Genomic DNA, 13,764 nt, shown 5'->3' on the forward strand with positions numbered 1-13,764 from the left:
CGTGTGGTGTAGTATATATAGAGGATGTGTCCCGTGTGGTGTAGTATATAGAGGATGTGTCCCGTGTGGTGTAGTATATATAGAGGATGTGTCCCGTGTGGTGTAGTATATATAGAGGATGTGTCCCGTGTGGTGTAGTATATATAGAGGATGTGTCCTGTGTGGTGTAGTATATAGAGGATGTGTCCCGTGTGGTGTAGTATATATAGAGGATGTGTCCCGTGTGGTGTAGTATATATAGAGGATGTGTCCCGTGTGGTGTAGTATATATAGAGGATATGTTCCGTGTGGTGTAGTATATAGAGGATGTGTCCCGTGTGGTGTAGTATATATAGAGGATGTGTCCCGTGTGGTGCAGTATATAGAGAGTCGGTCGGCCCTCCTATGTGATTCTTTAACAGAGGACCCACTTTCACCCCTAACACCATACAATAATCTGACAGATCTCCTTATAATACAACACTCATCTTTAGTATTGTCATTTGAATCCCATTTTGCGGCACTTGGAGTCGGCATGGCGGCACATTCTGCATACACACTGACCATATGCTGCAATATAAGTTTCATATGACTAGTGCATATCCTCGTATGCCAAGTTTGTAGTCAGATGTTGCAGTAGTGTATGCACTACAGTGCCTTGTGAAAGTATTCGGCCCCCTGGAACTTTTCAACCTTTTCCCACATATCATGCTTCAAACATAAAAATACCAAATGTAAATTTTTGGTGAAGAATCAAAAACAAGTGGAACATAAAGTTGAACGAAATCTATTGGTTATTTTAAATTTTTGTGGAAATTCAAAAACTGAAAAGTGGGGCGTGCAATATTATTCGGCCCCTTTACTTTCAGTGCAGCAAACTCACTCCAGAAGTTCATTGTGGATCTCTGAATGATCCAATGTTGTCCTAAATGCCTAATGATGATAAATATAATCCACTTGTGTGTAATCAAGTCTCTGTATAAATGCACCTTCTCTGTGAGGCCATGTGCACACGCTGCAGATTCCATTGCGGAATTTTCCGCAGCGATTTTGATAAATCCGCAGTGCAAAACCGCTGTGGTTTTTACTGCGGATTTATTGCGGTTTTTATTGCGGTTTCCGCTGCGGGTTTTCACCTGCAGTTTCCTATTGGAGCAGGTGAAAAACCGCTGCGGATTCAGCACAAAGAATTGACATGCTGCGGAAAATAAACTGCTGCGTTTCTGCACGTTTTTTTCCGCAGCATGTGCACTGCAGATTTCATTTCCCATAGCTTTACATGGTACTGTAAATGCATGGGAAACCGCTGCGGATCCGCAGCTGCGGATCCGCAGCTGCGGAAACGCTGCGGATCCGCAGCTGCGGAAACGCTGCGGATCCGCAGCTGCGGAAACGCTGCAGATCCGCAGCTGCAGAAACGCTGCAGATCTGCAGCAAAATCCGCAGCGTGTGCGCATACCCTGATAGTCTCAGGGTTCTGTTTGAAGCACAGAGAGTATCATGAAGACCAAGGAAAACAACAGGCAGTCCGTGATACTGTTGTGGAGAAGTTTAAAACCGGATTTGGATACAAAATTATTTCCACAACTTTAAACATCCCAAGGAGCAATGGAAGGAGTATCATATCACTGCAAATCTACCAAGACCTGGCCGTCCCTCTAAACTTTCATCTCAAACAAGGAGAAGACTGATCAGAGATGCAGCCAAGAGGCCCATGATCACTCTGGATGAACTGCAGGGATCTACAGCTGCGGTGGGACAGTCTGCCCATAGGACAACAATCAGTCGTACACTGCACAAATCTGGCCTTTATGGAAGAGTGGCAAGAAGAAAGCCATTTCTCAAAGATATCCATAAAAAAATGTTGTTTAAAGTTTGCAACAAGCCACCTGGGAGACCAAGAATGACAGAAACATGCTATATAGCAGGGACCACCACTAATATATAACAAAGTCAATTTTATTTATCTAGATCAACCTAAAGAAACACACCACAAATATAAAAACATTTAAAAACCAAACATTTAATGGATCCCAAAAAGGGATCAACCCCCTGGATATGGCAGAACAGAATACCAAATGTTGGATGATGGATGGCTATTTAATAGTTTGTGCTAAACAATAAAGAGATAACAAAACCTGCTAAGCTGGCAAGTGTGAAACCCAGAGTGGTATCTCGGCATGCTAGAGTTCTCAAAGGATCCTCAAGGAATGGGTTAATATGCATTTAAAAGACCAAATAAGCCATGAATAATACAGATCAACTGAGAACATACATAAATAACATTGCTATAAATACTTAAAGTAGAAAAAATACTATGAATGCAATATATAGATGCATATAACCCTAAATAATGACGTAAGGAATGGTATCCTATAGTTCTCCTAAAGGTTTATAGCACAAGGTTTACATGAAGGCAAAGTTCCATGGATGAGGGTTGGCTCAAAATATACAATGCGCATAGGATATGCATGAATTAATTCATGCATATTAATTCATTAAATCAGAGTAGTACCTGCAGAAATACTGCCAAAAGAACCTGTGATGGAGAACTAATAAATAATTGTATAAAAATGGTAAAGTAGCCAGATGTCATCAATACCAAAAGGAACCGAAGACGCCAACAAACCGCCAATAATGATGGAAATAATGAAGCTTACTGAGCAAAGCCACCAAACATATTGGCAAACCAGAGGTCCAGGGGCATGAAGAGCCAAACGCGTGTCGCCAGAAAGTGGCTTCGTCAGGGGAAGCCACCTGGGAGACACCAAACATGTGAGAGAAGGTGCTCTGGTCAGATGAAACCAAAATCGAACTTTTTGGCAACAATGCCAAACGATATGTTTGGCGTAAAGGCAACACAGCTCATCACCCTGAACACACCATCTCCACTGTCAAACATGGCGCTGGCAGCATCATGGTGTGGGCCTGCTTTTCTTCAGCAGGGACGGGAAGATGGTTAAAATTGATGGGAAGATGGATGGAGCCAAATACAGGACCATTCTTGAAGAAAACCTGTTGGAGTCTGCAAAAGACCTGAGACTGGGACGGAGATTTGTCTTCCAACAAGACAATGATCCCAAACATAAAGCAAAATCTACAATGGAACCGCAAAGGGGCTCAGGACCGCACAATCAGGTTATGTAGCACAGTCACTTTATATTTACTTATGTCTATGTCTGCCTAAATCTTTGTATATACACGCACAATATATGGGGCTTAAGGACTGCTGATTAGGTGGATGCTCCATCAACCGCAGCAGCACCTGTAACAATCTGGATGCTATATGGTGGCAAAAAGCTTGATGTATTGCACTATGCACTTTACCTTTATATATTTAACCTTCATGCCTCCAAAATAGTGGTGCCTTACTAATAAAAATACTAGGTTAGCTTTATTGAATTGATATTATACATCTTACACAGCTATAGAAAAGCTAATCAGTGTAATAGGCACCCTGTGCACACATAGACGAATCTGTGTTTATCTAATTAGCTGCATCACTGGTTTTGTGCGGTCTCTCTTTTTTTGCATATGGTCTCCATTTTTTATGCTATTTTTCTATATACTATTTTAAATATTCAGAATTGAGTCTGTTTTGTGTTTTGTCATATTTAATAAAGTTTGAGAATTTAATATCAGATGACAGTTGCTTCCGACCCTTTTCCTTTTTGAAATATGTCAATTTAATGGAAGTGTCATGAACCTAGGCCAGTAGCTCTATTGAATGTCTACAATGGAATGGTTCACAAATAAACGTTTCCAGGTGTTAGAATGGCCAAGTCAAAGTCCAGACCTCAATCCCATAGAGAATCTGTGGAAAGAGCTGAAAACTGCTGTTCACAAACAATCTCCATCAAACCTCACTGAGCTCGAGCTGTTTGCCAAGGAAGAATGGGCAAGAATTTCAGTCTCTCGATGTACAAAACTGATAGAGACATACCCCAAGAGACTTGCAGCTGTAATCCCAGAAAAAGGTGGCCCAACAAAGTATTATAATAATCTTTATTTTTTTATATAGCGCTAACATATTCTGCAGCGCTTTAATGTTTTTCACACATTATCATCACTGTCCCCGATGGGGCTCACAATCTAAATTTCCTATCAGTATGTCTTTGGAGTGTGGGAGGAAACCTGAGCACCCGGAGGAAACCCACGCATATTAACCCCTTTCTGACCTCGGACGGGATAGTACGTCCGAGGTCAGAAGCCCCTCTTTGATGCGGGCTCCGTGGTGAGCCCGCATCAAAGCCGGGACATGTCAGCTGTTTTGAACAGCTGACATGTGCCCGTAATAGGCGTGGGCAGAAACGCGATCTGCACGCGCCTATTAACTAGTTAAATGCCGCTGTCAAACGCAGACAGCGGCATTTAACTACCGCTTCCGGCCGGGCAGCCGGAAATGATCGCATCGCCGACCCCCGTCACATGATCGGAGGTCGGCGATGCTTCAGAATAGTAACCATAGAGGTCCTTGAGACCTCTATGGTTACAGATCCCTGGCAGCTGTGAGCGCCACCCTGTGGTCGGCGCTCACAGCACACCTGTAGTTCTGCTACATAGCAGCGAACATCAGATCGCTACTATGTAGCAGAGCAGACCGAGTGGTGCCTGCTTCTAGCCTCCTAGGCTATTGAAGCATGGCAAAAGTAAAAAAAAAAAAAAAAAAAAAAAAAAAAGTAAAAAAAAAAGTGAAAAAAATAAAAAATATATAAAAGTTTAAATCACCCCCCTTTCGCCCCAATCAAAATAAATCAATAAAAAAAACCTCAAACCTACACATATTTGGTATTGCCGCGTTCAGAATCACCCGATATATCAATAAAAAAAAAGCATTAACCTGATCGCTAAACGGCGTAGCGGGAAAAAAATTTGAAACGCCAGAATTACGTTTTTTTGGTCGGTGCGACATTGCATTAAAATGCAATAACGGGCGATCAAAAGAACATATCTGCACCAAAAAGGTATCATTAAAAACGCCAGCTCAGCACGCAAAAAAATAAGCCCTCAACTGACCCCAGATCATGAAAAATGGAGACGCTACGAGTATCGGAAAATGGCGAAATTTTATTTTTTTTATTTTATTTTTTTTTAGTAAAGTTTGGAATTTTTTTCACCACTTAGATAAAAAATAACCTAGTCATGATAGGTGTCTATGAACTCGTACTGACCTGAAGAATCATAATGGCAGGTCAGTTTTAGCATTTAGTGAACCTAGCAAAAAAGCCAAGCAAAAAGCAAGTGTGGGAATGCACTTTTTTTGTAATTTCACTGCACTTGGAATTTTTTCCCGTTTTCTAGTACACGACATGGTAAAACCAATGATGTCTTCAAAAGTACAACTCGTCCCGCAAAAAATAAGCCCTCACATGGCCAAATTGATGGAAAAATAGAAAAGTTATGGCTCTGGGAAGGAGGGGAGCGAAAAACGAACATGGAAAAACGGAAAATCCCAAGGTCATGAAGGGGTTAAGTTAAAAGGGGCTGAATAATATTGCACACCCCACTTTTCAGTTTTGGAATTTCCACAAAAATTTAAAATAGCCAATAAATTTCGTTCAACTTCACAATTGTGTTCCACTTGTTGTTGATTCTTCACCAAAAATGTACATTTGGTATCTTTATGTTTGAAGCATGATATGTGGGAAAAGGTTGAAAAGTTCCAGGGGGCCAAATACTTTCGCAAGGCACTGTACCTATAATAAATTAGTATGTAGATGATATATTTGCCTATACGAAACTATAGGGCGAGGCGGGTGTGCTGCAGTATGGGTGTGCCTCATCATCCCAGCATATGTGCGTTGGAATTGCTCAGCGGGTGCCGACAGTGTGCGGAGATGGCCTGGTGACAAGTTTTTTGTCCAGTTTTCTAATTCAAAAAAGGTTATATTCCATATCCCATACATTATCTATTACGGTAACTAATACTCATTTTGTTACAGATATGAGTAATCCCACATTGCACAGTAATGGCATACTCACAGGGGTGTCACAAACAAGACATGCATCTGTTTCGCTGTTAATGGAGATGGCCAGATTTCTGGCTCCCGCAGCACTAAAACTGGACACTAGAAGTCATATCATCATCATTTTATTTTTACTTTTGACAAAAAAAAAAAATTCTTACTCCAACCCCGACACAACCCTAAACTGAACATGTACAAAACAGAATTCATCATCTTTCCCCCATCTCACTCTACCAGACCTATCCATCAATGTCAATGGCTGCTAACTTTCCCCAGTCCCACATGCTCTGTGCCTCGGGGTGGTCCTCGACTCAAAAATATTTCCCGTATCCGCGCATTGCTTGACCATGAAACCACAAAAACACTAGTGCACGCCCTTATCTCCCACCCAATTACTGCAACCTCCTACTCTCCGACCTCCCCTCTTCCACTCCAATCCATCCTACACTCTGCTGCTCGACTAATCCACCTGTCTCCCTGTTATTCCACAGCCTCTCCTCTATGCCAAGCCCTTCACTGGCTTCCTATCGTCCAGAGACTTCAATTCAAAACCCTTACTATGACATACAAAGCCATCCACAACCTGTCTCCTCCATACATCTGTGACATGGTCTCCCGGTACCTACCTGCACACAACCTTTCCTTCTCTACTCCTCTCTTCTTTCCACAACCGCATCCAAGACTTCTCCCGTGCTTCCCCCGTACTCTGGAACTCTCTACCCCAACACATCAGACTCTCGCCTACCACGGAAACCTTCAAAAAGAACCTGAAGACCTATCTCTTCCGACAAGCCTACAGCCTGTAGTGATCCTCAACCTACTGAACCGCCGCACGACCAGCTCTACCCTCTCCTAGTGTATCCTCACCCATCCCCTGTAGACTGTGAGCCCTTGCGGGCAGGGTCCTCTCTCCTCCTGTACTTGTGTGTGCCTTGTTTTACTCATGTTTATTGTACTTGTCTAAATTTGCACGCTTTTCACTTTTAGAGCGTCATGGAAAAAATGGAACTATAAAAATGCATAATAATAACCCCAACCCTAACCGCAAAGAATGGAAAAAATTATACTTTTCTATTTTATAATTTTTACCTAGCTAACGGGTTGACAAAGGGGGGTTTGATTTATTATTATTTTTTTATTTCGATCACTGTGATTAAAAGGAACCAACAGGAAAAAATCCCTATTATTGCTGGGTACAGGCCGGTAGATGTCGGAGGGCACCTGCGCATGAGCACAGACTTTTTTTTTTTTCAGGAAGATGATGTGGAGGATCGGTTTTCGAAGCAGGAGGGCCCAGGGGATAGTGGAGGTATCGGGGGGACCTCACTTCTCCCGTCTATGATATGGTAGAACATATATCAGAGGAGAAATTAATTTTAAATCTGACTTTTTTTTTGTGATCACTGTCATTTGGTAAATAATGGCCATCAGGTAAAAACCGGCCTTGATCATGTTCCCCAGGGTCTCAGCTTCCCCCAGATTTTCTGATGCTGGGGGCACTATACCCTTAGGCCGGGTGCACACGATCCGGAAGTAGCAGCGCTTTGGATGTAGCACATGTCCCCTCCATCCAAAGTGCTGCCGGCTATTGAACACAGGTGATTCCGCATGTGTTCACTGAGCCATGTGGAATCACCGCGTCCAATACATTGTACAGGTGAAACTTATCTTGTGGAGACTGGCATCTCCGCAAGATAAATAAGCATGCTTCCGGTGATTCGCTGGTGACTGTGGATGCTTAGTGGACATGAGATTTCTCGAAATCCCATCCACTATGCTGTAACATCTGTTTGCTGCGGGTTTGACATAAGTACGAGCATTACACCTGCAGAATCTCCGGATCGTGTACACATACCCTATTTCACAGCACCATTAAAAAGCGGCGTAGAGGAATAAGTACCCTTAACTGCTGCCGATAAAATGCGTATTTATTGTTGTATTACGCCACATGGACCTTAAAGGGTTTGTCCAGTCTAAACTGATACGTTTGCAGTCACTGTGTGCTGTGAGGATTCGCAGCTTTCTGAGCTGAAACTAGAGGGCACGGCCTCACTCAATACAAGTGTAGGGAGCGAGGCCACGGCCACCAGTCGGGCTCTGGCCATGAGTATGTATAACGCATATGTACCCGCCGGTCACGGCTCAGAAACCACCAAATCCTCGCAGCGCACAGTGCGTGAGCTGGGGGGTATTCATAAGTGTCCAGTCACACAATAACAGCAGAGTTATCAATTTAGACAGGACAACCCCTTTAAATGAGACATGGATTTCTCTTTTGCCTGGATTGTTTCATTATTTTGCTATTCATTAAGTTACAATGGTTCTTTATTGGTTAATATGCACTATGTTTGATGGTATATAAGGATGGCTTTTGAAATAAAATTTCTTATTTTGTACTTTTGCTATGTAACTGCAGGGTGACACCCCAAAACTGATTATTCTCTGGTGGGCCCAAGGTACTAAAAAAATCTAGCTGTTTGCCACAATATACACGAGTCTAAATCCTTCCGGGTTAAGAGTTTTGTGGACAGATGAGACCAACATAGAGTTTTTGGTAAAGCACATCATTCTACTGTTTACCGAAAACAGAATGAGGACCATAAAGAAAAGAACACAGTACCTACAGTCAAATATGTGAGAAGTTCAAAGATGTTTTGCTGCCTCTGGCACCGGTAGCCTTGACTCTGTGCAAGGCATCATAAAATCTGAAGATCAAAGTATTTTGGGTCGCAATGTAGTGCCCAGTATCAGAAGGCTGGGTTTGTGTCCTAGGTCACCCAAAAATGGATGGAAACAAAGCGCTGGAGAGTTCTGAAGTGGCCAGTAATGAGTCCAGGTCTATGTCCCACTGAACATCTGTGACAGATTTTAAAACTGCTGTTGGGAGAAGGCATCCTTCAAATGAGAGACCTGGAGCAGTTTGCAAAGGAAGTGTGGTCCAAAATCCCAGTTGAGAGGAGGAAGAAGCTTGTTGGTGGTTATAGAAAGCGACTGATTGCAGCTATTTATTCCAAAGGGTGTGCAACCAAATATTACGCTGAGGGTGCCAACAATTGTGTCCTGCCTGTTTTGGGGGTTTTCTGTCACATTATGTCCAAGTTTGCCTTTTTTTTCCCTCTAGCTTTTTTTTCTGTTGTTCCAATACACACAATATATGTAGTACATGTTCGCTGCGTCCAAAGTGCTGCCGGCTATTGAACGCAGGTGATTCGACATGTGTTCATTGAAGCGCGCGGAGTCACCGTGCCCAATACATTGTATGGGTGAAACCGTGTATAACAAAATATGTGTAACTGCAATCATTTTCTGGGAGAAATACTGCATTTTCTGGAACAATTTCAGGGGTGCCAACCCTTTTGGCCATGACTGTGTATCAAAAGGATCGGACTTTTCAGACAGGGTGATGCCAAGTATGTTTCTTTTTTTTTTAAAGGGGAATTAAGGTTTAAACATCCATATTTTTTTACTTTATTTCATAACCTCCTTAGCCAATTTGAATGTGAAATCCCCTGTGAATACTATATGTTGCAGTATATAGGGAAATTACGGTTCTCCATGGGCTGACCTTCCCAGGAGGCAGCAATGGGGGGTCTTCAGCTGGCCCCCGCATGCCATGACAACTCATCGGTTCCTGTTGATTATGGGGTTCTCATGGGAGGGAGCGAACAAGCGCTGGCCGTCGGGCTACTTCGATGCCGCTGTCAGGGAGCACTCTGGTCGCTGCTGTGTCAGATTGGTTATGGGGTGGGCTTAGATCCAGAGCCCGCCGGGACTGCTTGCCATGGGGTTAAAAGAACTCAACTGCTGGTTTTGGCAATTTTTAAAATTATAAAAAAAAAGAAAAGAACCCTACATACACTTTATCTCCATAACTGTGCCAACCCTCAGAATGAAGCAAACATGTTACTTCTATTACCAAGTGAACATTAAAATAAAGTTAAAAAATAAACTAAAGGTGGATTTTTTTAATTCCATTTTACAAATAATATTTGTTTCCAGCTTCCAATACATTATTTAGCGCATTAAAAACCACAACTCATCCCCCCAAATTAAAGCTTTTTTATGTGATAGGGGTCAACGTGACCTTTATTCAAACTTTTTTTTTCCTTTCTCACTTTCTGACAGATCCCATTTTCATTTTTTCCCGCCTCACTCTTAGGGCTGTCCCACACGTCCAGATAATTCCGGTACCGGAATAAATCGGTACCGGAGTTATCCGTGTCCGTGTGCCTGGGAACTCACGGAGGCCATACGTGCGGCACACGTGTGCCGCCCGTATGGCGAGTGGGTACCACACGGAGCGTGTGGTACCCACTCTGCATGGTGCTGAAGCTGCGATTCATATCATCCCTGCAGCAACGTTTGCTGTAGAGAAAATATGAAGAATAGTGTTTAAAATAAAGATCCATGTGTCCGGCGCCCCCCCACCCCCTGTGCGCCCCCCCCGCTGGTCAGAAAATACTTACCCGCCTCCCTCGCTGCTTCCTGGTCTGGCCGCGGCTTCTCCTGCATGCGGTCACGTGGGCCCGATCATTTACAGTCATGAATATGTGGCTCCACCTCCCATAGGGGCGGAGCCGACTATTCATGATTGTAAATGATCGGCCCCACGTGACCGCATACAGTAGGAGGCGCGGCCAGATCAGGAAGGAGCGAGGGAGCGGGTAAGTATTTTCTGACCAGCGGGGGGGCGCACAGGGGGTGGGGGGGCGGCGGACACATGGATCTTTATTTTTAACACTATTCTTCATATTTTCTCTATAGCAAACGCTGCTACAGGGAAGATATGAATACCGGCTTCAGCACCATGTGGGGGGGACAGCGCTTACTGTAGCGCTGTCTCCGGCACGCCACACGGACCCCAGACGGAGAATGTCTGTGTGAGGTCCGTGTTTTACGCGGACCCATTGACTCTATTGGGTCCGTGTAAAACGTGCGCTCCCACGAACACTGACATGTCTCCGTGTTTGGCACACGGAGACACGGTCCGCAAAAAATCAATGACATCTGCACAGATGCATTGATTTTTATGGGTTTACGTGTGTCAGTGTCTCCGGTACGGGAGGAAACTGTCACCTCACGTACCGGAGCCACTGACGTGTGAAACCGGCCTTAACTGGTGATAAAAAAAATATATATGAAAAAATAGTAGAACTCTGTAAAAATTGCATTTTATTTGTGTCACCATTCTATTTCGGAGACTCGCAGCTTTCCATCACCCCAATCACGGAAGCCTTATAAGGCTGTGTTCACACGTTGCAGATTATTCGCGTTTTTTTCGCGTTTTTTCCCTATAAAAACGCTATAAATCCGCAAATAATCTGCTTATATTAAGCATCCTATCATTTTTAATGAATTCTGCACTTTTTGTACACATGATGCGTTTTTTTCCGCGTTAAAAATGCATCGCGGTAAAAAACGCAGCATGTTCAATAATTTTGCGGGTTTTTTGCGGATTTCCCACTTAAAATGCATGAGAAATGTCCGGAAAAAAACGCGGCAAAAAACGCATGCGGTTTTCTTGCAGAAAATTTCAGGGTTTCCTCAGGAATTTTCTGCAAGAATTCCTGAACGTGTGCACTTAGCCTACCCCATACACACGTTCAGGAATTGATGCAGAAAATTCCTGTGAAAATCCTGACATTTCTGCCGGTTTTCTGCATGAAAACCGCATGCGTTTTTTAGCGCGTTTTTTGCGCGGTTTTTGCGCGGTTTTTGACGCGGTTTTTCCCAAACATTTCCCAATGCATTAGACAGTGGGAAAACCGCGAAAAAACCGCAAAATTAATGAGCATGTCCGGTTTTTTACCGCAATGCGTTTTTCATGCGGAAAAACGCACATCATGTGCACAGAAATTGCGGATTTCATTAAAAATGATAGGATGCTTAATGTATGCAGATTATTTGCGGTTTTATAGCGTTTTTATAGCGCAAAAACGCTAAAAAACCGCAAATAATCTGCACTGTGTGAACATAGCCTTAGGGCGCAGTCAGACGGATGGATAAAGCGGAGCGAGAACGGAGCGCGGTGTACGGACTGGCCGGCGGCTCGCCCTACCTGAGCGTGGGAGCGTCACGGATTTCTGTGCAGTGGGAGGGCTGCCGGCCAGTCCGTACACCGCGCTCCGTTCTTGGTCCCTAGGGTTATCCGCCTGGCAATGTCACCAGCATATGCCATCACCTCCTGGAGCTGTAGGGCTGCCGGCCAGTCCGTACACCGCGCTCCGTTCTTGGTCCCTAGGGTTATCCGCCTGGCAATGTCACCAGCATATGCCATCACCTCCTGGAGCTGTAGGGCTGCCGGCCAGTCCGTACACCGCGCTCCGTTCTTGGTCCCTAGGGTTATCCGCCTGGCAATGTCACCAGCATACGCCATCACCTCCTGGAGCTGTAGGGTCTCTCCAGACCCTCATGTGCTAGCAATGGGCAGATGGAGAAACCGCTGACGGCTCCTTATCTCACCGAGAACAAAAGGATACAGCAAAGAGATGCCATCTGCCCAGCAGCCAGCATCCTCTGTGGGTGGGCGAGGAGACCCCCATACACGGTTATTGGCGGTGGGAGCCTTCAGGGCACGTTCACTCTCCGCAGAGCAGAGGAAGACATGGCAGGCGAACCACACTACTATAACTACTGGAACAAGAGAGGACCAGCTGCGGCCCCGCGCCATGGCGTACGCTGCCGATACTCCGGACACAGCTGGGACGCCCCGGACTCAGGCAGTCGCTCAGCAGCACGTCCCAGTGACGGAACATCCCGGGGCCATCGCAGGACGCCCGCTCCGGGTGAGGCAGCGCTCCGGGTGAGGCAGCGCCCCGCACAGCCTCTTACCTGACTGGCCTTGTAGAACTGCTTCTTCAGCCCCGCTACAGACATGGCGCCGGCCTGGGGAACTCGAGCGCAGATCCAGAAAGTGGAGGAAGAAAAAAAAAACAAAAACCAAACTTAGAGCCTTTCGGGGCTCCCGGCTCAGGAAATTACATGGCAAGCGCTCACTTCCGGTATGGGAGAGGAAACGGGGGAGGGTGGAAGCAATCACGGAGCGTGGGGCCAGAGTGTGACCGTGTCCCGACAGTATGACCGAGTCCTGAGGGTGGCGGTGTCCCGACAGTGTGACCGTGTCCTGAGGGTGTCAGTGTCCCGACAGTGTGACCGAGTCCTGAGGGTGGCAGTGTCCCGACAGTATGACCGAGTCCTGAGGGTGGCAGTGTCCCGACAGTGTGACCGAGTCCTGAGGGTGGCAGTGTCCTGAGGGTGGCAGTGTCCCGACAGTGTGACCGAGTCCTGAGGGTGGCAGTGTCCCGACAGTGTGACCGAGTCCTGAGGGTGGCAGTGTCCCGACTGTGACCGAGTCCTGAGGGTGGCGGTATCCCGACAATATGGCTGAGTCCTGAGTGTGGCCATGGCCGTGTCCCGACAGGGTGGCCGTGTCCTGAGGGTGGCCGTGTCCCGACAGTATGGCTGAGTCCTGAGTGTGGCCATGGCCGTGTCCCGACAGTGTGGCCGTGTCCTGAGGGTGGCCGTGTCCCGACAGTATGACCGAGTCCTGAGGGTGGCAGTGTCCCGACAATATGGCTGAGTCCTGAGTGTGGCCATGGCCATGTCCCGACAGTATGACCGAGTCCTGAGTGTGGCCATGGCCGTGTCCTGACAGTGTGGCCTAGTCCTGAGTGGCCATGGCCGTGTCCTGACAGTGTGGCCTAGTCCTGAGTGTGGCCATGGCCGTGTCCCGACAGTGTGGCCTAGTCCTGAGTGTGGCCATGGCCGTGTCCCGACCGTGTGGCCTAGTCCTGAGTGTGGCCATGGCCGTGTCCTGATA

General features: G+C 45.7%; 1 protein-coding gene across 1 annotated transcript in view; it reads right to left on the reverse strand.

Moving 5' to 3' along the window:
* Positions 1-13,176, reverse strand: part of SH3GL1 (SH3 domain containing GRB2 like 1, endophilin A2) — a 63,827-nt gene extending 50,651 nt beyond the window's left edge. Inside the window, exon 1 of the mRNA XM_077273175.1 lies at positions 12,777-13,176. Coding sequence (XP_077129290.1) covers positions 12,777-12,821 — 45 coding nt within the window. The 5' untranslated portion in view covers positions 12,822-13,176. The remainder of the gene's footprint in view (positions 1-12,776) is intronic.
* Between the last annotated feature and the right edge of the window lie 588 nt (positions 13,177-13,764).

The sequence above is a fragment of the Ranitomeya variabilis genome, chromosome 1 (genome assembly GCF_051348905.1).
Source record: "Ranitomeya variabilis isolate aRanVar5 chromosome 1, aRanVar5.hap1, whole genome shotgun sequence".
Classification (NCBI taxonomy): Eukaryota; Metazoa; Chordata; class Amphibia; order Anura; family Dendrobatidae; genus Ranitomeya; species Ranitomeya variabilis.